The sequence below is a fragment of the Macaca mulatta genome, chromosome 9, assembly GCF_049350105.2.
Source record: "Macaca mulatta isolate MMU2019108-1 chromosome 9, T2T-MMU8v2.0, whole genome shotgun sequence".
NCBI classification, from domain to species: Eukaryota; Metazoa; Chordata; class Mammalia; order Primates; family Cercopithecidae; genus Macaca; species Macaca mulatta.
In genome coordinates, this window is record NC_133414.1 from 62,150,450 (window position 1) to 62,172,686 (window position 22,237).

Consider the following 22,237-nt stretch of genomic DNA (forward strand, 5'->3'; position numbering starts at 1 on the left):
TCAGCCTGAGCAACACAGCAAGACCCTGTTTCCCACCCCAACCACCCCTACCCCGCCCCCGCCAGAAAAAGCAAGCTGAATTCTTGAATTCCCTGCAACCAGGTCACCCAAATCAAAGGTAAAAGGAACATAAAAAAGCCTTCTGGAAAGTGTAAAAAAATTCATTGCAGAGTGATGTTTGTCTTGTGAAATCATAGTTAAGTTTGTTCTAAATATATCCCCTTCTTTCTCACCCACCCCAACACATTTTTTTTTAAAAACCACCAGGTATCCGTTACAGCACTGACGTGAGTGTAGATGAAGTAAAAGCTTTGGCTTCTCTGATGACATACAAGTGTGCGGTGGTTGGTAAGTGATCGCCTTTCTTGCTGCCTAATGACAACTCTGGGGAAATAAACATAACACATGGTTACTGTTAAGATGCTATAGAAATATACCTTATCAGAACTGATTTTTTTTTAAGTTGTACTAAGACCTGCATCATTTTTCAATTAGTCTAAATTAAGATATAGCCTCTTTTTAACATGGGGATTTTTAAAAATAGGAGCTAATTGGATTTTAAGTCTATATCTTTGTTTTCAATTCCTCAACACATTCTGTAAATAAGACCAAATTATAGTAGAAGGATAGTAAATAAGCTATTATCTTTTAGAAGTGGTAAAGAGCACTCATTAAATATGTATTAGAGCTTGGCTAGCCAATTTTATTGAACAATTTCTGTTCAATAAAATGTTGCTTGAAGTACAGTTTAGAAAATGATGGTAGGTTTATTTCTTGAATTTTCAGAAATTCAGGCTTAAAGCATCACGTTTTTCTAATATTGTGTGGTGCTTTCTGTCATCTTACTTTTTTTAACGTTTATATGGAATAGCAACCATCAGCCTTCTCTTTCAGATGTGCCGTTTGGGGGTGCTAAAGCTGGTGTTAAGATCAATCCCAAGAGCTATACTGTAAGTATGAAAGTGATATTTGTTTTTTTGGGTTTTTTGTTTGTTGGTTTGTTTGTTTTCTTGGAGACAGAGTCTTGCTCTGTTGCCCAGGCTGGAGTACAATGGCGCAATCTCGGCTCGCTGCAGCCTCCGCCTCCTGGGTTCAAGCGATTCTCCTTGATCCATAACTAGGATTACAGGTGCATGCCACCATGCCCAACTAATTTTTGTATTTTTAGTAGAGAGGGGATTTCACCATGTTGGCCAGGCTGGTCTTGAACTCCTGACCTCAGGTGATCCGCCTGCCTCGGCCTCCCAGAGTGCTAGGATTGCAGGCGTGAGCCACCACACCCGGCCTCAAAGTGACATTTGTGCACACAGTGCATTTATGAAGGACTTGAAATTACTGGACTTCTCTGTATCCCCTATATCAGTGAGATCAGTAGTCCCCATTTTTTCAAATGAAATAGAAAAATGTAAAGAATTAACTCATTGAGTGTTTTGCCATATAAAGATCACCTACTTAATATCTATGTCCTTTATCATTTTCTGTTTTGTTTGATTTTGTTTTTATGAGTCTTTCGTTCTACTTTTTTGCTTTTTGTTTTATTATTTTCTTAATTAATTAATATCTTCATATTGTTAGACACTTATACCCATATTTAAGAATTACTGTGATCTGATTAGCCAGGTGTATTGGTGCATACCTGTAATCCCAGCTACTCTAAGGAGGCTCAGGCATGAGAATTGCTTGAACCCAGGAGGTGGAGATTGCAGTGAGCCAAGATTTCTCCGCTGCACTCTAGCCTGGGCAACAGAGCAAGACTCTTGTCTCAAAAAGAAAAAAGTATTACTGTGATCTGAAGTTATTATGTCAGGATCTCATTCTAGTGACAAATATCTTAATTAAGACTATGAAAACCTTACTTTTTATCCAGTCAGTTCCAAGTTAATTCAAACTGGTTGTCCCCATGCTTTACATAATGCTAAATTATATTCAGACATAAATGAATATGATTTTTATTCTCTTTAAAATTCACCATTTAAATGGATATAATTATATTTCAATTAATCTTAATTAAGATTTAGTGTGGTTTTCAGTGGGGAATTAGTAGAATGGGAATTTGAGCCCTAGTTCTACTATCTTGTTTTTATAACCTACTTTTTTGATCCCTTGTTTTCTCACCTTTAAAATGGCAATGCCTAGTTTATGAGTTGTTCTAAGGATTACATGAGAAGACATATGAAAATGTACTATAAATAGAAAGTGAGATGCTAGCTATAATCTCAAGTGATCTTTATATCAATTTTTTCTTTCATTTTTGTTGTTTTCTTATTTTACAGGATAATGAATTGGAAAAGATCACAAGGAGGTTCACCATGGAGCTAGCAAAGAAGGGCTTTATTGGTATGTGTAGCCACATAGATTTTGGTATAAAGTGGGAACATCTAAAAATTTCTTTTTTTTTTTTTTTTTTTTTTTTTTTTTTGTGAGACAGTCTCACTCTATTGCCCAGACTGGAGTACAGTGGTATGATCTCATCTGCCTCCTGGGTTCAAGCAGTTCTTTTGTCTCAGCCTCCCAAGTAGCTGAGATTACAGGTGTGTGCCACCACACCCAGCTGATTTTTGTATTTTTACTAGAGATGGGGTTTTGCCATGTTGGTCAGGCTGGTCTTGAACTCCTGACCTCAGGTAATCCACCCATACCGGACTCCAAAGTGCTGGTCTTACAGACATGAGCCACTGTGCCCGGCCTCCTACTATTTGTTATAGGAGCTTTTGCCAAACATACAACGTTTCTGAAGATACTAATCTTCGTTTGCTTAATGTTTTTGTATCTTACTATTATCTGTGTTTATAAGTTCTTTGTGCACAATCTGAATATTCTTTTCTATGATATGTAAATATTTGTCATGTATCCTTTATTTTTCAAGCAGTTTAAACCTTTCTATTTTTTTTTATCTAAAAGGCCTCTAATTTGTTTGAATAGAATATACATAGTTACCTAATAGAATGCTTGCTCTATCAGTATAGTTAATAGAATGTTAATAGTTACTTAATAATAGAATACTTGCCCTATCAGTATCAGTATAGTTAAACAAAATAAGGTCTACTTAAATAGGAAATAAAGTGTATTTTTCTCTACTTTCTTTTCTCAGCATTTCCCCCACCATGGACAAGTTCCTATGAAATTAAACTATAAAGACTGGGCATGGTGGCTCGTGCTTGTAATCCCAGCATTTTTGGAGGCTGAGGCCTGGAAGTTCGAGATCACTCTGGGCAATATAGCAAGCCCCATCTCTACAAAAAATGAAAACATTATCCAAGCGTGATGTTGCATGTCTGTGGTCCCAACTACTAAGATGGGAGGATCACTTAAGCCTGGGAGGTCAAGGCTGTAGTGAGCTGTGATCGTGCCACTGCACTCTGGCCTGAGCGACAAAATGAGACCACATCTCAAGAAGAAAGAGAAAAGAAATAAAGCTATTCAGATTCATTTTTAGGAAAAAAAAGTCATGAAATAAGTGTCATGAAATAACGTAATATAGAAATACAGTAAGTATAGGTAACTCTAAAACTTAATTAGATTTGGCCTATCTTTCATAATAAAAGGCATTTGGGCCTTTGACATGCCGCATCCCCAGCACTGCTGTGAACTTGTGCATCATTGCACGGAGCCTGTTAACATAAGTTAACATGAGTTAACTACCTCCCTCACACTTTTACAGGAATACCTACTGATTCTGAGACGTGGCAAATCGAAGTTATGTTCATCCTGTTAATAGCCTTCATAATTTTTATAAGGTCTTTCCTCTTCACCTAAATCTCAAACACATTTAGTAGTCTTGAATGGTTTCAGACTTTATTCAGTCATATTTATCACCCATATCTGTAATATCTCCAGCTTAATTGTATCAGTCTTGACAAGTACCTAATAATTCCAAAGGTCAAAAAGTGATTCCTTGGAATACTGAAAGAAAACACAGCTTAAACCCTAGTAACTTGATTTATTTGCATAATTCGCAAAAACCTTATTGACCCAGGATGCAGCTAAACTGACATCTGGGCCCAGACAGCATTGAAGCCTAGGAGGTAGGCAAAGGGAGTTTTTTCTCTCACTCTAGGCAAACCTTCAAGTTTGATGTTATTTATCTGTTATTTCCTGACTGCCCTTTCCACAGAGAGTGTCAGACTGAGGCTCAGACCTGAGCCTGAACCCTGATCCTGTCACATGTGTGTTTAACCTCAGCTTGTAAATTTCTGCAAAACGAAACAAAAAAGAAGAGGCTGGGATTTTGATTGAATCTGTACACCGATTTGCGGAGTATTGCCGTCTTCCCCACCCTCCCCAAAAGGGTTTTGCCCTTTCACCCAGGCTGGAGTACCAGGCAGCAGTCACTGCAACCTTGACCTCCTGGGCTCAAGCAATCCTCTCACCTCACCCTCCCAAGTAGCTAGAACCACAGGCATGCGCAACTGCGCCTGGCTAATTTTTTAATTTTTTGTAGAGACAGGGTCTCATCACGTATCTCAAACTGGTCTCAAACTCCTGAGCTCAAGCAGTCTTCCCACCTCAGCTTCCCAAAATACTGGGATTATAGGCATGAGCCACTGTACTCGACCAGTATTGCCGTCTTAACCATATTAAGCCTTCCAATGCTGAATATGATATGTCTTTCCATTTATTTAGGACTCTTGATTTATTTCAATGATGTTTTATAGTTCTCGTTGTAGAAGTCTGACAACTAAATATTTTATTCCTTTTAATGCTATTGTAAGTGACATTGGTCTATAGTTTTCTTATGATGTCTTTGTCTATCAGGACAATTCTAGCCTCATGGAATGAGTTGAGGAGTGTTCCTTCCTCTTCTGCTTTTGGAAAAGCTTTTGAAAGGTCCATGTTCATTCTCTTGTGTGAGTGTAAATATCACCTATGTAAAGTTCTGCAGGATCCTGATGTCTCCTCCCTTCTCATCCCCTTATATCTCTGTGCACCAAAATTACCCTTTCATCTCCTACTCTAGTCACATGCTGTTAGAAAAGCTGCTTTTTTAAAAAAAGATTAACTTCCGCCTCATACTTTTTCTCTATATAAGAATTTATCTGTTAGGCCGGGCATGGTGGCTCATGCCTATAATCCTAGCACTTTGGGAGGCTGAGGCAGGTGGATCACTTGAGGTCAGGAGTTTGAGACCAGCCTGGCAAACATGGTAAAACGCCATCTCTACTAAAAATAAAAAAAAATTAGCCAGGCATGGTGGCCGGTACCTGTAATCCCAGCTACTCAGGAGGCTAAGGCAGGAAAATTGCTTGAACCTGGAAGGTGGAGGTTGCAGTGAGCCGAGATCATGCCACTGTACTCCAGCGTGGGCAACAAGAGTGTAACTCTGTCGCAAAAAATAAAAATTAAAAAAAAAAAAAAAAAAAAAAAAAGAATGTATCTGTTTTTCAGCAACTACTTGGTTTTTTTAAGACGGAGTCTTGCTCTGTCACCAGACTGGAGCTCACTGCAACGTCTGCCTCCCCGGTTCAAGCAATTCTCCTGCCTCAGCCTCCCAAGTAGCTGGGAGTATGGGCACATGCCTCCACACCCAGCTAATTTTTGTATTTTTAGGAGAGACAGGGTTCAACATGTTGGTCAGGCTGGGCTTGAGCTCCTGACCTTGTGATCCATCCTCCTCAGCCTCCCAAGGTGCTGGGATTACAGCCGTGAGCCACTGTGCCCAGCCTAATAGTTTAACCATTTTTTAAGTTGTGTTTTTCATTTTGTAAAAATGAGTTTGTATTTTACAGTTGAAATAATATAGAAAGTTATAAACAATATCTATATGGGGAGGAAGAGAGAAAGGGCAAGAGAAAGAAAATTGTAAGTGGGAACATGTTATACATGCTGTGTGAAACCTGCCTTTTTCCATATGTATGTTTGTGATAATTCCAAGTAATTTACATGGATATAAGTTACCCTTTTTAATGGCTATTTAGTACTTTGTATAGGTATACCATAGTTCATTTAATTGATGTACAAGATAATTAGGTTGTTTTTATTTTTACTATGTTTGAGAGGAGTATTTCTGCACCTTTACAGATTTGAGTGAGCATCACTTAACATGTTTTTATCAGAGATCTTACTGTAGCCGCCAGTAATAGTGCAGTCAGTGATTCCTGTTACTGCCTGTAAGCTAATTTGTTAGCCTAAAACTTTAATTTGCTATGATCTGGGGAACTGAAAGCTAAGGCCTAAAATTTTATGTGCTGAGTGTCGAATAATAGGTCAAAGCCACGTTCTTCCACAAGTAAAATAATATGGGGCTTAACACAATTGCTTTAGCAATGTGACTCCCCTTTTTCTCTATTTGGTAAGGAGGGCTTATACCCCCACTAAGCAGCATGTTACTGTGCTGTCTCATACAGGTCAACTCCCTAACCATAATAATCCTGCTTATATAGAACACAACGGTACTGTTATCTCTAATTGCATGTTAGTGAAATGAGGTCAAGAGCGGCTAAATTGATTATCCTCTGGTCACACTCAGAAATCCTATGGAGTAGCTTATATCTGTTGTACATAGCTAACTTCCAGACATATAGCAAGTAAATGCCAGTGGGAGAAATTATTATGTAATGTTGTATGTGTCTAAATTTTATAGTGAAACATTTAATGAATATTTCTATGACTTTGATTAGTTACCTAAATGAGATCTAAAATTTTCTAGCCATGGTAACTTGGTTATTACAGAGACTTGCAAGGATCTTTGTGTTCGAGAAGAATTTTTCTTAAAAACTGGTGCACTGCTCTTTCCCTCTGTCCCCAGGTCCTGGCATTGATGTGCCTGCCCCAGACATGAGCACAGGTGAGCGGGAGATGTCCTGGATCGCTGATACCTATGCCAGCACCATAGGGCACTATGTGAGTACCCACCGGAAGCCCCGAGGCTTCTGCATTTGCTGTCTACAAGAATTAACAGTTTGACTGATTATATCAGAATCCCTGGGCTTTTCTCTCATTCAATCATAATCTTGATGTGCATATTATTTTATGTCTACTTGTCTGTTCTTTTTTTTTTTTTTTTTTTTTTTTGAGACGGAGTCTCGCTCTGCCACCCAGGCTGGAGTGCAGTGGCCGGATCTCAGCTCACTGCAAGCTCCGCCTCCCGGGTTCACGCCATTCTCCTGCCTCAGCCTCCCGAGTAGTTGGGACTACAGGCGCCCGCCACCGCGCCCGGCTAGTTTTTTGTATTTTTTAGTAGAGACGGGGTTTCACCGTGTTAGCCAGGATGGTCTCGATCTCCTGACCTCGTGATCCGCCCGTCTCAGCCTCCCAAAGTGCTGGGATTACAGGCTTGAGCCACCGCGCCCGGCCTACTTGACTGTTCTTAAATCGTAACGAACACAAATGGTGCTTTACTTATATGCTGCCCTATACTTGTCACTGGGAAAGGACACTTACTGACCAGGGCAGCCCACTCTGTATGCTAAGACACTAGAACATACATCAAGAAGCATCCAATTCTGATTTTTCCCTCAGAGGGCTTCCATTTAAAGAGGGACTAAGGCACATAGCAGATAAGATATGGAAATAATGTAATACAACGGTGGAGATTATGAATTCTGAAATAAGACTTTCTAGAGGAGATATTTGGGCCAGACCTTGAAAATGGGTAAAATATGAACATCTAGAGATTTGGAGGATAAGAGGAAGATAAACAATAGAGTTCAGATTGTCTGAAGGTAAGGCCTATTTATAAAGGTAATAGAAAGTAAGAGTGAAGGCTGGATTCAGTGGCTCGTTCTCGTAATCCCAGCACTTTGGGAGGCCAAGGCAGGTGGATCACTTGAGCCCAGGAGTTGGAGAGCAGCCTGGACAACATGGGAAAACCCTGTCTTTCCAAAAAATACAAAAATTAGCCAAGCTTGGTGGTATACACCTATAATCCCAGCTACCTGGGAGGCACACTTGAGCCCGGGAGGTTGAGGCTTCTGTGAGCCGTGGTTGTGCCACTGCACTCCAGCCTGGGCAATAGAGAGAGACCCTTTCTCAAAAAAATAAGGAAAGTAAGAATGAAGAGGTAAATGAACCAGGACAAAAACACCAAGCACCAGTGTTTGTGTTTTACGTGTAGTCAGTGGAGAAACTTTGCTGATCCTTCCTGGGGAAGAGTAGGCTGGCAGCAGTGTCCAGCTGTGCTGGCGCCAGGAGAGAACCTCCCGTGGTGTCAGCGCCTTTCCACCGAGCCCAGGAGCCAGAGGACCAGGAGAGGAGCATTGGCACATGTGAGGCGCGTGACAGAGAGACTCAGCAAAACTGGATTGGATACATGTGGAATTAAGGAAAGGGACCAGGTTGAGTCACAGAGAACCAGGAGAACCTGAATCTGGGGACTGAGCAGAGGTAGTACCACAGAACTGAACATGAGAGGAAACATAACTCCTGTCCCTGAAAGGGGTGCAACCTTAAACGATAAAACATTTGAGGAATAGGAAGAGAAATGGAGTCAAAAAATACATTTATGCCTACTACATGCAGGGCCACGGGTAAGCAGGTATTCACTACAATTGGGATAAATTGCTGCAAGTTGTTTTGAAGCTATAAAAAAGAATAACAGGCCCATCCAGTCCTTTCAGTCCTTTCAAGGTAAGGTCAGAAAAGGCCTCCTAGGAGATACAGCCTTCTGGTCTGCACTCAGACAGGTGTGTGGGCATGGACTAGGGGAGGGGTAGTGGCAAGTGTTTGGAACAGAAGGAAGTACCTGAGGGAAGGTTCTGAAGTTCAGAAGCTGGGTGAACTTGGGAGGCTAAGGACTGACTATTGTGGCCAAAGTTGAGAAAGAAAGGTGGGGTAAAAAAGACCAGTAGAAACAAGGGTCAGGCCAGGTTACTGCTTGGTAGGTGACTGTGAGAACTTTGGTCTTTGTCCTGAAAACACAGGGAAACCAGCAAAGAGCTGGTTTCAAGCAGGTGTGACTCAGTAAGTGTGCATTTCAAGACTTGAGGGCAGGAGACTACTACAGGGGCCCAGATTGCAAGGGGATATGAAGAGGGAAGCAGGGCATGAAGTATAGCCTCCAACTAAGAAAAATGGCACTGGAGAGAAGCAGAAAGAAGACAGCTTGAAAAGTGGCCGTTGCCCAAAGAAGAAGGTTTTTGTTGTCTTTTGGCATGTGTACTGGCTGTGAGCCACAGATTCACTGGTGCAAGAGAGAGACAATGCTGCAGAGATGCAGGGTGGTAGAGGCAGTGAAGTCCCCCAGGGGAATAAAAGCCTGGGGAATTCTTTTCATAGTGAAAAGACGGGCCTTGGAGAAGAGGAAGAATGTGGAAATGGGGACATTTCCTGAGGTGATGTCATGCCGTGGCTGGGAACATGGGCAGACCACCTGAAGTCCAACCCTGGCACCTTCACCCATCAGTTCTGTGACCTGGAAGTCTCTGTGCCTCCATTTCCTCCTATGCAAAATGACAGAAATAGTGGTACCTACTTTGTGAGACTCATATAAGGATTAGATGAATAATAATCTAATGCACTTAGAACTGTACATAGCCCTTAGTAAGTACCAGAAAATAAATACCTATAGGTATTACATCAGGTAAGTTATACAACTCCCTGAAATAAAACAGGAACGATATAGACCCTTCAAGAAATTGTGGTTTCAACTGCCCCTCCCAAAAAGGCCAGTTTTCCACCTGTCACCTTTTTATGCTTCCTTCCCTTAGGCATTGATTTTAGGTTTCTTATCACTTAAGGAAAACTGTTCACCAGTATAGTCCAAGGGGCAGTGCTTCAGAAGACTTTATCTTGCTGTTAGCACTGAGAATAAGCTACAAATAACATACCGCCAACTGGTTTGCACTATTCAATCTAGAGTCTTGCTTAAAAAGTACAAAAGACCAGCTGGGCGTGGTGGCTCACGCCTGTAATCCCAGCACTTTGGGAGGCGGAAGCAGGTGGATCACCTGAGGTCAGGAACTCATTTGACAATGAGATCTGGGTGTGGTCTCTTGAATTTTTTTTTTTTTTTTTTTTGAAACGGAGTCTCACTCTGTTACCTGATCTCAGCTCACTGCAAACTCCCCCTCCCGGGTTCAAGCAATTCTCCTGCCTTAGCCTCCCAAGTAGCTGGGATTACAGGTGCCTGCCACCATGCCTGGCTAATTTTTTTTGTATTTTTAGTAGAGATGGTGTTTCATCATGTTGGCCAGGTTGGACTCAGGTGAAGCATGGCCCCTTGAACTACACTGATGAACAGTTTTCCTTCTTTCAGTGATAGGAAATCTAAAATCAAGGCCTACGGGAAGGACGCAGTTGTTTTTGTTATTCATTTCTAGATGTCAACTGAACGTGCCGCCGCCCTCTTTGTTGTAGCCCCACCTAGAAGTGCAGTGTTGGTGGGAGAATGTATTCTTCTCTGGGCTCTCAGGACCATTATGTATGCTGGGGAGCCTGGCAGTTGGCGCCAGGCCTGACCCAGACAGTATTTCCTTCAGCTCCAGCATTTGCATTCTCACTGTTGAAAAGCATTTGGCACTCAGTTTCCATTTCTGTATTCATAAGTGTTAATTATTCACGAAAACAAACTGTGGGAAAACTAATTTTATAAATCACTTTACTAGATTGCATTTCCCTTCCTTTCTTTCATCCTTTTTGTTGGTAATTATACAAATAATATAATTCTAAGTTCTCTGTGTAAAAATATTTAAACAATGCAGATAAAGAATAGATCACTTTTTAATTCAGCCAGCTGGAACGTTAGGGAAATGCTGGGAGTTAGGGGTTTGGTGTGAAGCAAGGCATTTTATTTTGTTTACATGGAAAGTGAATTGCTTCAACAAGTTTATTATTTCATACTTTTGCCACTGACTTAAAAATTTTATATGGATTTTCATTTTATATTGATTGCCTGTATAAAATAAGACTGTCTCTAGTTTCTCCTGCGCTACCAGTGAGTTTACTCTGCAGTGTTCCGGTGGCCATGTTTATAGTCTAACTGATGCCTTTGAAGGGAAGCCCTCCTGAGCCCCATTCTTCTTTTTTTTTCAATTACACCTGTTTCTGAACAAGAATATATGCACATCTTCAGTTGAAAGAGGAAGGAAAGATGGGTGGTGAAGACTGCTAACCCCATCTCCACTTTGCAGAGCTAACCACTGCTACCAAAGATACTCTACTCACACAGAAGCACAGGACTCTCACCCACACATACCTTTTTTAAAATATTTCATTAAATACTTTCGTTAGTCTACTCTTAAAAGAACTTGAATATCTTGTTATATTAAGTATCAAATTATATTAAAAACTTCTTTTTAACAAGTGGCAGAATACAACATTGAGTCTTCCCATCCAAGAAAATTGTAAAGCCTCTTCCTGTCTCAGGCTCTGTTTTGGTGACATGCCCAAGTCTTATACTAGATTTTGAGACACTTGTGAATGAGATGTATATGTACCTTGATTTAGTAGAGCTTAAATACTTGTTGAAGGAATGATAGCTTTTAGGCTAAGCTAGCTCTACTTTTGTGATGTTATTTGTACTTACTTGATGTTCAATCCCTGCACTCTGTTTCTTCTGTCAGAAAATATAGTCTGCTTTGCTGGGCGTGGTGCCTCATGCCTGTAATCCCAGCACTTTGGGAGACTGAAGTGGGCGGATCACCTTTGGTCAGGAATTCAAGACCAGCCTGACCAATATGGAGAAACCCCGTATCTACTAAAATTACAAAATTAGCTGGGCGTGGTGGCACATGCCTGCAATCCCAGCTACTCAGGAGACTGAGGCAGAAGAATTGCTTGAACCCTGGAGGCAGAGGTTGCAGTGAGCCAAGATAGCGCCATTGCACTCCAGCCTGGGCAACGTGAAACTCTGTCTCGGAAAAAAGAAAACAAAAAACCAAAAATATAGTCTATTTCATTGTATTTTCTAGGAACAGAAAGCTGAAAAAGTGAGTGTTGTCTCTATTGGTAAAAGTGTACCTTAAATACATTCATACACACACACTCCTCATTAGCATTAAATGAGAATGTGCTTTGACTTTAATTCGTTGTATTCATTCAACAGAGAAATTGGACTTGACATTTCATTCTTTCAATTACTCCCTCTTACAGGATATTAATGCACATGCCTGTGTTACTGGTAAACCCATCAGCCAAGGGGGCATCCATGGACGCATCTCTGCTACTGGCCGTGGTGTCTTCCATGGGATTGAAAACTTCATCAATGAAGCTTCTTACATGAGCATTTTAGGAATGACACCAGGGTTTGGAGATAAAACATTTGTTGTTCAGGTAAAAAAAAAAAAAAGTTTCCTTAATAACTGATAGACATTAAGTACAGTTTTGAATGTTTTTAGAATTGTAATTTTAAAATTCAGTTATCTCGAATCTCTTAAATTTTAGAGTGGTGGTTTTCAGAGTAATAGATCTTTTGTTTTTTGAACCTTGGTATGATTCATGTAACTAGAACTGATTTAAGTATCTCTCAAGTAGATGTGAAACTGTTACCAACTCTCACCAAATTCAACCAAAATATTGGTCAGTATTCAAACTTGAAATTGTATCTAGAAGGGCAAGTCTCTCAACATAATTTTCTAAGTTTCGCAAGCATGTAGAAAGGTTTACACATTGACCCAAATTTATTTGATGTGGTAACATGTGTTTTACTTAGGAGAATCTTAATTAATTGCAGTGAACCCAGATCACGCCACTGCACTCCAGCCTCGGTGACAGAGCAAGACTCCATCTCAAAAGAAAAAAAGAAAAAGAAAACTTAACCAGGCATGATGGCGGCACCTGTAACCCCAACTACTTGGGAGACTAAGGCAGGAGAATCACTTGAACCTGGGAGGCGGAGGCTGCATTGAGGCAAGGTTGTGCCATTGCACTCCAGCCTGTGTAACAGAATGAGACTCAGTCTCTAAAAAAAAAAAAAGTTATATTTGTCCAAATTAGTGACATCCCTTTTCACAACATACGACATCTGATCATCAAAGACCTGGTGGTGTACTTACCACCACTGCCATTGATTGATTGATTGATTGATTGAGATGGAGTCTCACTCTTTTGCCCCAGGCTGGAGTGCAGTGATGCAATCTTGGCTCACTGCAACCTCCACCTTCCAGGTTCAAGTGATTCTCCTGCCTCATTCTCCCAAGTAGCTGGGATTACAGGGACAGACCACCACGCCTGACTACTTTTTGTATTTTTAGTAGAGACAGGTTTCACCATGTTGGCCATAGCTGGTCTCGAACTCCTGACCCCAAGTGATCCACCTGCCTCAGCCTCCCAAAGTGCTGGAATTAAAAGCGTGAGCCACCATGCCCGGTCATCACATTCTTAAACAGAGAATTTTATTGTTGAAGAGAAACCAGTTAGTACATTGTTTCTTTTGGCAAAAGAATTTTGAGAATAGCTACTAAATGAACAGAATGTGGATTTACATTGGTCACAATATGACTCTTGCTGTCTATACCAGGACTTTAATTTTTATGTCATGGATAATTGTTCTTCACAGGGATTTGGTAATGTGGGCCTACACTCTATGAGATATTTACATCGTTTTGGTGCTAAATGTATTGCTGTTGGTGAGTCTGATGGGAGTATATGGAATCCAGATGGTATTGACCCAAAGGAACTGGAAGACTTCAAATTGGTATTAATACATTTTTATGGCATAGACACTAAATATAAACATTTAAACTCTGGTGCAGCTATTAATTGTGATTTTCAATCAATGGCAGCAACATGGGTCCATTCTGGGCTTCCCCAAGGCAAAGCCCTATGAAGGAAGCATCTTGGAGGCCGACTGTGACATACTGATCCCAGCTGCCAGTGAGAAGCAGTTGACCAAATCCAACGCGCCCAGAGTCAAAGCCAAGGTGACAACATTATAAAAACCGGAACTAACATTATCAATGTGAATGACGTCGGGGGGTCATAGAAGAATCTGATTGAGTTTTCTCTTTCTTTTTAGCAGCTTTATTGGCATATATTGCACATACCATACAGTTCTCCCATTTAAAGTAAATAATTTAATGGCTTTTAGCTCCCTGCACAGAGTTGTGCAACCATTACCAAAAAAAACGCATCTGCCTGACACTCCTGTAAAAAAAGTTTAAAAACCTAGATAAACAGGAAAGTAAAAGGTAGTTTTATACACTTTGTAGAGCAAAATAACCTCTATTTAATTTTAACTGAAGCTGTACTTCTCCCCACAGGCCCTTGTTCATATATGCATATCTCTTGCTCTCAGTGGAGGGGATTTGACGGTGTTGTTGGCATTTCTCTATGTTCCTGACTCTCTTGCAGATCATTGCTGAAGGTGCCAATGGGCCAACAACTCCAGAAGCGGACAAGATCTTCCTGGAGAGAAACATTATGGTTATTCCAGTAGGTCATCTATATTGATTAGGCTTTATATGTACTTAGAATCATAATTGTCTTTTGCAAGGAATTTGGAGGAAGAGAGGAATTATTAGTCTCCCAAGCTATATGGAGTGAATTCATCTTTATTTCACTTTTGAGAAAATATAGTAGAAGCATGGTTAATTCTAAGCCTGTCACTTTTCACTGTGATCTAAACATTTATTCCAATTTCACGGTCTTTACTGAATGTCTTTAACCTTCTAAGAGTCTGGTTATAGAAATGTGTGCTGTGTTAGAAACACTATTCTAACTTAAGTTCTAAGATTTTCTGTATGATTCCTAACCTTATGCATTTCAAGTGCCCCTTCCGGCTTTACTCAGAAAACGAATATGAGGCACACATGCTCAGGTTTTTTTAGCAGGTACGCATGAGTCTACACCAAAAAGTTATTAGAAATTAGTGTGGGCTTGGGATGCATTTTAAAGAACCCCCTTTGCTGAAAGCACTTGAGACATTTAACGTAACTGAAATGGGCTACCCTTAGGTAATAGGAGAAAGAATCCTGTCTTCTGAGAGGCCCTGTGGACGGTCCAATCCAATTGGTTGGTGGGCAAGCCATTTAGTCTGAGAACTTCTGGTAGAGAAGAGGCTGTAACCAAAGATTATTAACATTCATTGATTAATAAGCCAAACAATGATTTTTTTCTCCCTAAATAGAAAAAGCGTTAGATGGAATTAGGCGAGGTGGGGAGGAGTGTTAAATTAAGTGTGAAATTCCTGACACTAGCTAAAATATATTTGTGATAGTTGAAGTTCAGTCTACCTTGGTATTGAAATTAAGGTCTTAGGTTCATTTTAAGCTTTTACTAAAACCATCGTCTTCTAATTTCTTTGGTGTCTTATTTTTGTGTATAGGATCTCTACCTGAATGCTGGAGGAGTGACAGTATCTTACTTTGAGTGGCTGAAGAATCTAAATCATGTCAGCTATGGCCGTTTGACCTTCAAATATGAAAGGGATTCTAACTACCACTTGCTCAGTGAGTGTCGATAATCTTGTTCACCAAAACCCATCTTCTGAGCCAGCTAAAAGACTGTAAAAAGGTCCACTTAAGAGAACTTACCCCTTTGGGAAAGAATTGAGTCTCAGAAAAGAAAATAATATTTTGTCTCATGAAACCTAGACCAAAAATGCACAATGTCTTTCTGGATATTAACTCTCCCATATACTTATATCCAGATTTTTATTCTGTGTTGTAATATTCACAGAATATAATTTACTTTTTTTTTTTTCTTTTGTTAAGAGGGAGTCTCGCTCCGTCACCCAGGCTGGAGTGCAGTGGCGCGAACTCAGCTTACTGCAGCCTCCACCTCCCAGGTTCAAGCAATTCTCCTGCCTCACCCTCCCAAGTAGCTGGGATTACAGGCACTCGCCGCCATACCCGGCTAATTTTTGTATTTTTAGTAGAGACGAGGTGTCACCATGTTGGCCAGGATAGCCTTGATCTCCTGACCTCGTGATCCGCCTGCCTCAGCCTCCCAAAGTGCTGGGATTACAGGCATGAGCCACCGCGCCCAGCCAATAATATTTATTTAAGTGTGATTTTAAAACCCCACTGTCAATACTCAGTTCTGTCTCTGGTTGCTCTTAGTAAAGGCCTGTCTAGTGTCAAGAATTGTTTTTGAGACTCCTGATGAGAATACTTGTTTTTCTTTGACTAGAGTAAGCTCCACAGTTAAGAGTAGAATTTCTCATCAAGCTGAAATAAGACCAAGACCTCCTACTGAGCTTCTCTACTCAGCCCACTGTGAGAATCTGGGTGAAGTGTTCCATCTATTTCCTTTTCTTTTTCCCCCAGCATTTTCTTTTTAATAGAGCCAAGGAAAAACCCTGGTAATGGGTGTTATGGAAACAGAGCAGTGACCTAAATCCACATTTATATAGGAAATTGGCGATGTGTTTTATTCCTTCTTGACTGAGTTTTAAATGATTAACCCTTTTATGTCTTTAAAACTCTGTATAAGTTTTTGGGTTACAGTTATTGTTTGGGACTACTTTTGATTCTACTTTTTTTTTTTTTTCTGTTAGCAATATCTTGATCTCTTGTTTTTTTGTTTTTTCTATAGTGTCTGTTCAAGAGAGTTTAGAAAGAAAATTTGGAAAGCATGGTGGAACTATTCCCATTGTACCCACGGCAGAGTTCCAAGACAGGATATCGGTGAGTGTGCTCACCCCACAGTTGTACCACACCATGTATGTGGTGAAACAGTTGTACCTTTATTCTAGTGACAGTGCAGATTGGTGCAGCTCTTTGGAAAATGTGAAGTTATTAAAGTGTTCCTGCCCTTTGGTGCTATGATAATCTCCTGTCTGGGAATTTATCCTAAGAAAATAATTCAAAAGAGGAGGAACCACTCCATGCACGGTGATGTTACTGAAACTACGTGTAGGCCGGGCGAGGTGGCTCATGCCTCTAATCCAGCACTTTTGGAGGCCAAGGCAGGTGGATCACCTGAGGTCAGGAGTTCAAGACCAGCCTGGCCAACATGGCGAAACTCCATCTCTACTAAAAATACAAAAAATTAGCCGGCCGTGGTGGCGTGCTTGTAGTCCCAGCTACTTGGGAGACTGAGGCAGGAGAATTGCTTGAACCTGGTAGGCAGAGGTTGCAGTGAGCCAAGATCGCGCCACTGCACTCCAGCCTGGGCAACAACAGCGAAACTCCATCTCAAAAGAAAAAAAGAAGAAAAACAGTGTAGACAGTTTTTAAATTTGGTTTTATTTAAAGTTCAAGTGCAGGGAAATGGCTGAGTTATAATATATCTTATAATACATCTTAGGAAATATTCAGTCATAGTTTAAGAATATATTACAATGGCTACGTTATCATGTATCTTCTTATGAAATATTCAGTGATAGAAAACCGTTCTGAGACGTATTGCAACATGGGAAAAAGTTAACGGTTTTGTTTTAAAGAAAGAAAAAATGCTTTAGCAATTCTAGGTACTAACCATTCCCCTCAGTAAGCCTTCCTTTTTCCTAGAGTGATGTCTTTGTTCTGGTCCTTCTATCTGGAATACACCAGTCCCTTCCCTGCTTAAGTGTGCAGTTCTGTGGCTGTCTCTGAAAGTCTCCTGTGTGCCACTGTTTCATACAGAACATCCATCCCGAGTGGCTAGTAGTGCATTGGAAGGCTTGTGCTGCTACTGCCGCTGCCAGAGGGCTGTTCACCACTCTCTTTGGTCACCCCACTGCCCAGCATATGCCTTGTCAGTTAAAAAAAAAAGGGGTTCTCAACCTCTCTCTTTCTTATTTCCCCCTGTCCCTGTTTGGCTGTATCAGGACCCACATCATGACCCTGCCATGTTTCCACTGTCCCTCATCCCCCAGTGCCCTCACTTCCCTCCTTATCTAACTTAAATTCCATGCTCCATCATTACAGTCACTCCCCGGTCTTGTTTCCTTCGTCATACTCCCTTGTTAACACCTAAGCCCTGATTAAATCCCAGCAGTCTCTTCCATGCCTCTAACTGTAGGAGGCCTGCTGGCAGTTCACATCCTAACCACTAACCTGAAGTATGTGCTCAGAGCTGCCCAGCAGTCATACTGCTTTTCCGTGTTGCATTCATTCTGCCCATCTCCTGAGCGATTACATCGTATTTTCTCCTCTTCTCACTGCCTTGCACTCCAAGTCATAACCTGCTATCTGTTCACAGATAAAACTGAGGCAGCCTGGGAGCTTTCACATCTACCCAGCTCCTGGTAGCTGGGTCACCTTAAGAGTGGTAGTGAGTTAATTATCCTTAATTTTTTAAAAAGCATTTCAAGAAACAAATTAGGAAAGAGAGAAGCTGACTTGATGGTGAAGTCCCTGGATCATATCCTAACTCTAAAAATAGCTATCTGTAACGTTGACCAGCTTCTCTGGTCCTTAGTTTCCTGTTCAGTAAAATTAAGAAGCTGCTAAGATCTATACAACTTTAAAAGTTGCTGGCAGTACTGAATACGCAGGCAGAATTCTACCCCCAAGCCGCTTTGGGGTTTAATGAGATTCCTTTCTGGGTTCTGGGTGGTGTCCCTGTTCTCTGGGGAGCCGAGGTGAACGCACCATGGCATGAACAGCGTAACACATTGCTCAGTGCATCTGCGTCTCCATGAGTGGAGGGTGCTCATCTCACTCCATACCCTCATGTGTCCAGGTCCAAAAACTGTCTTCACTGTTGTACCATAATCTTATTTCATGAGTATTTGTTTGCTGTCAAATATAAATAAAAATAAATTGTTACTTGAGTATCAAGATACTGTATCTTTGATACTGTACAGAAATGACATATCTTTGCTGAAAGACAAAAAATTCTGTCTGGTCATATATTGACTTAAGAATCCTTTGTCGTCTTATACAGGGACACAAAGCAGGTCTTTGTGGTTTTGTTAAACATGTGTTCTTTTTCCCTAATAGGGTGCATCTGAGAAAGACATCGTGCATTCTGGCTTGGCGTACACAATGGAGCGATCTGCCAGGGTATGTGTGCAGATGCTGTTTGCCTTCCTGCTAGTCACATGAAATGTAACTCAACCGTGTTATCTCAGCCGCCAGACTGTGTGTGCTGATAGAAAATAGCAATCTGTTCAATGGTCCTCATTTGTGTGTAGCAAAACACATGCTTTTTGAGTCTCAGATGATGAGCAATTTTTTTAGAGTCTTTAAATACGTTTATGAGGCTTTGGAAAGAAATAATAAGGCTGATTTAGGAGGTAATGATGTTGGCAGCTAGCCCAATATCGAGTAGTTAGCCAAATTGGGTTGTAGCTCAGTGCGCCACTATGTTACAGCTACAGGAGGCTACCTTACTGTAGAATTTGGTATAAGCACAAGTTGTTTTGACTGCTTGATCCCTACTTTAAGGCCTCAACCACAGTTTGAGTCCCGTTTTCCTAATTTCTTCTTGGGTTCAGATTCTGTCTGCTTGGATTTATGGTGAAATAGCATAAGCAGATATTGATGAAGAAGGTGATGCTTCTTAGTGCTGTTGTTTTTCTTGTTAATTTTTTATTGAGTTAGGGTTTATGTCCTATAAATTAATCCTTTCAAAGTATAAAATTCGGCATCCTTTATTGTATATTCGAGCCATCACCACTTTATAATTCTAGACATTTTCATCACTCCCTTCTTTTTTTGGGTTTTTGAGACGGAGTCTCGCCCTGTTGCCCAGGCTAGAGTGCAGTAGCGCAATTTCAGCTCACTGTAACCTCCACCTCCCGAGTTCAAGCAATTCTTGTCTGTCAGCCTCCCGAGTAGCTGGGATTACGGGTGTGAGCCACAACGCCCAACTAATTTTTGTTTTTGTTTTTGTTTTGTTTTTTGAGATGGAGTCTCGCTCTGTCTCCCACCTGGAGTGCAGTGGTGCGATCTCTGCTCACTGCAACCACCGCCTCCTGGGTTCAAGCAATTCTCCTTCCTCGGTCTCCCAAGCAGCTGGGATTACAGGTGCCCACCCCTGTGCCTGTATTTTTAGTAGAGATGGGATTTCACCATGTTGGTCAGGTTGGTCTCGAACTCCTGACCTCAAGTAATCCACCCGCCTTGGCCTCCCGACGTGCTGGGATTACAGGTGTGAGGCACCGCACCCCGGCCTAATTTTTGTATTTTTAGTAGAGACAGGGTTTCACCATGTTGGCAAGTCTGGTCTAGAACTCCTGACCTCAAGTGATCTGCCCATCTCAGCCTCCCAAAGTGCTGGGATTACAGGCGTGAGCCACTGCACCCAGCCACCCCATTGTTAAGTCCAGAGAATTAGGCCCTCTTACCTAGTGGTTCTGCTGCTACAGTAGTTTGTCTTTGGCTGCCCAAGTCCTGCCTTGAAACACTGAGAAGGTAACTTGGACCAGGCCTGTCTGGGCCTTGTGTGTTTATGGCCTGGCCACTTGAGTCAGGATCATCTTCACTGCATTTTCTCTTTCTTTTCAGCAAATTATGCGCACAGCCATGAAGTATAACCTGGGATTGGACCTGAGAACAGCTGCCTATGTCAATGCCATTGAGAAAGTCTTCAAAGTGTACAATGAAGCTGGTGTGACCTTCACATAGATGGATCGTGGCTGACTTCCTCACTACCCTCTTCACCTGTAACTTCTGCAGACCTATCACAAGTTTACATGTAACCACAGAAATCCCTTTCTCTCCTGACTCAGTAATAATGGATACCATTCTCAACAAGTCAATCCAAATCAGCCCCTGAAGGAGAAAGAAATTAAGGTTAGGGGATCATGTACAAGCTGAGTGTGAAAGTAGAAATCACCTACACCAGAGAGCCATTTGGGTATTTTGCCTTTAAATAAAAAGTCTCCTCCATCTGGCTGTGCAGCCTTGCTCTGTGGCTTTTCCCAACACAATCAGTGCTATTGCTGGGGAAGGGACAGGCAAGAGCAGTCAGTTGCTTGCTTATTTTGCTCTGGACGAGTCTGGGACACGCTGTAACTTTAGCACATTTAAGAAGTAGGTGTGTGGCCTTTTGAGAAGGTGGCATGGTCCTCAAGTGAGTTCTTAGTATTTTATATCAGCAAAATAACTCAATTTTGCAGGTTGCAAACAAATATAAAAGCTGTTTCTGTTTATGAATTCTATTCTTTTAGAATAAAATAAGTACATGCTGCTGTAATAAAATTGCCTTTAATCACTTAACAAGCCTAACCTTGACTCAAACAGTGAATGCCTATAAAAATAATAAATGAAAAAAACTAGTATTTTTATATCATAAAACAGTGTCATTTATAGCTTATCAGTCATGTATTGTCCAGCAAACATTAAAAGCCCTGTGGATAATTAAGTTATCTTCATACCTGCAAAGTGATGGAGGCTATTTTTGTTAAAACTGTCAGAATTTGCTAAGTATAATTATGACACATAGTCCAAAGAATGCAGTAACCTTTTTATCATGTTAACTAATTGTTCTCTTTTGAAGATCTATGGTTGACTAATTAAACAGTAATTCAAGTAGAGTGTCCCAGAAGAAAACCACTTGGGCTCCCTGTTTGGAGTCTGGCTGGCTCTGAGCATTGCCAATGGCCCCTACTCACCTGACTTTGTGTCCTCTCCTTTTAGAGGTTTTCCATTCTGCACCCAGCATCACTAACAGTGGGTTGAAAACGACCTTGGGTTGAGTGTTTCGTTTGGGAGTTATTTGGCCAGGGCCTTTTGAGCAGTAGTGTCCCCATGAAGTGCTAGATATAATAATATGTGTAAGAATCAGCCTTTTTTTTTTTTTTTTTTTTTTTAACTATAACATCCTTTCAGAAATTTCTTACTACTTTGTAACTGCATGGCTTAACCTGGTGATAAAAGCAGTTATTAAAAGTCTACGTTTTCCAAAACTTACGTTTCTTTTCTGTGTTTTTATATGTGGTAGTTTCTCTTTTCATAAGTTATAATACTGCAATTGGATTTCTGAAATGTTTATAGTGACCACCCATATAATATTTCCTTCCACTTTATTGTGAGCTGCCCAGATTTTACTCTTGAATTCTTTGATTTTTTTTTTTGTTAGTTTTTGTTGTTGTTTTGTTTGTTTGTTTTTGTTCGGTGCTCTACATGTTCCGAGAAACTTCCCTAGTAACGAACTATAGAGATGATCCCTGAGAACATAGTCTTTATTCTTGAATTCTTTTGTATTTTATTGAATAATATCAATAGCTGTTAGCCTGGCATGTTAACTCACAAGCAAGTAAATTCCATATTCACTAAACATCCCTGACAGGCTTTCCCGGCCCTGCTGTTTGTTAAGGTAGTCAAAGCATGGCACATGAAGAAAACTATGTCTGTAGATATTGTATAAAATACTGTTTTTATGATTTTTAAATATTTTTAACAGATAACTTTCATTGACCTCTGTTTGTATTTTTATCAAACATACTTCATTTACTTACTTACTCTGAGATGAAATCTCAATCTGTCAC

At 40.7% G+C, this 22,237-nt stretch overlaps 1 protein-coding gene across 2 annotated transcripts in view; it reads left to right on the forward strand.

Moving 5' to 3' along the window:
• The window catches only part of LOC693461 (glutamate dehydrogenase 1, mitochondrial), a 38,024-nt gene extending 16,369 nt beyond the window's left edge, over positions 1-21,655 (forward strand). For both annotated transcript variants that reach the window (XM_015147058.3, XM_077946414.1), the window contains 12 exons: positions 268-348; positions 895-950; positions 2,274-2,337; positions 6,746-6,840; positions 12,028-12,207; positions 13,433-13,570; positions 13,659-13,796; positions 14,227-14,307; positions 15,200-15,323; positions 16,411-16,502; positions 18,744-18,806; positions 20,253-21,655. In XM_015147058.3, coding sequence (XP_015002544.1) covers positions 268-348; positions 895-950; positions 2,274-2,337; positions 6,746-6,840; positions 12,028-12,207; positions 13,433-13,570; positions 13,659-13,796; positions 14,227-14,307; positions 15,200-15,323; positions 16,411-16,502; positions 18,744-18,806; positions 20,253-20,372 — 1,232 coding nt within the window. In that variant the 3' untranslated portion in view covers positions 20,373-21,655. The remainder of the gene's footprint in view (positions 1-267; positions 349-894; positions 951-2,273; positions 2,338-6,745; positions 6,841-12,027; positions 12,208-13,432; positions 13,571-13,658; positions 13,797-14,226; positions 14,308-15,199; positions 15,324-16,410; positions 16,503-18,743; positions 18,807-20,252) is intronic.
• Positions 21,656-22,237: the final 582 nt, after the last annotated feature.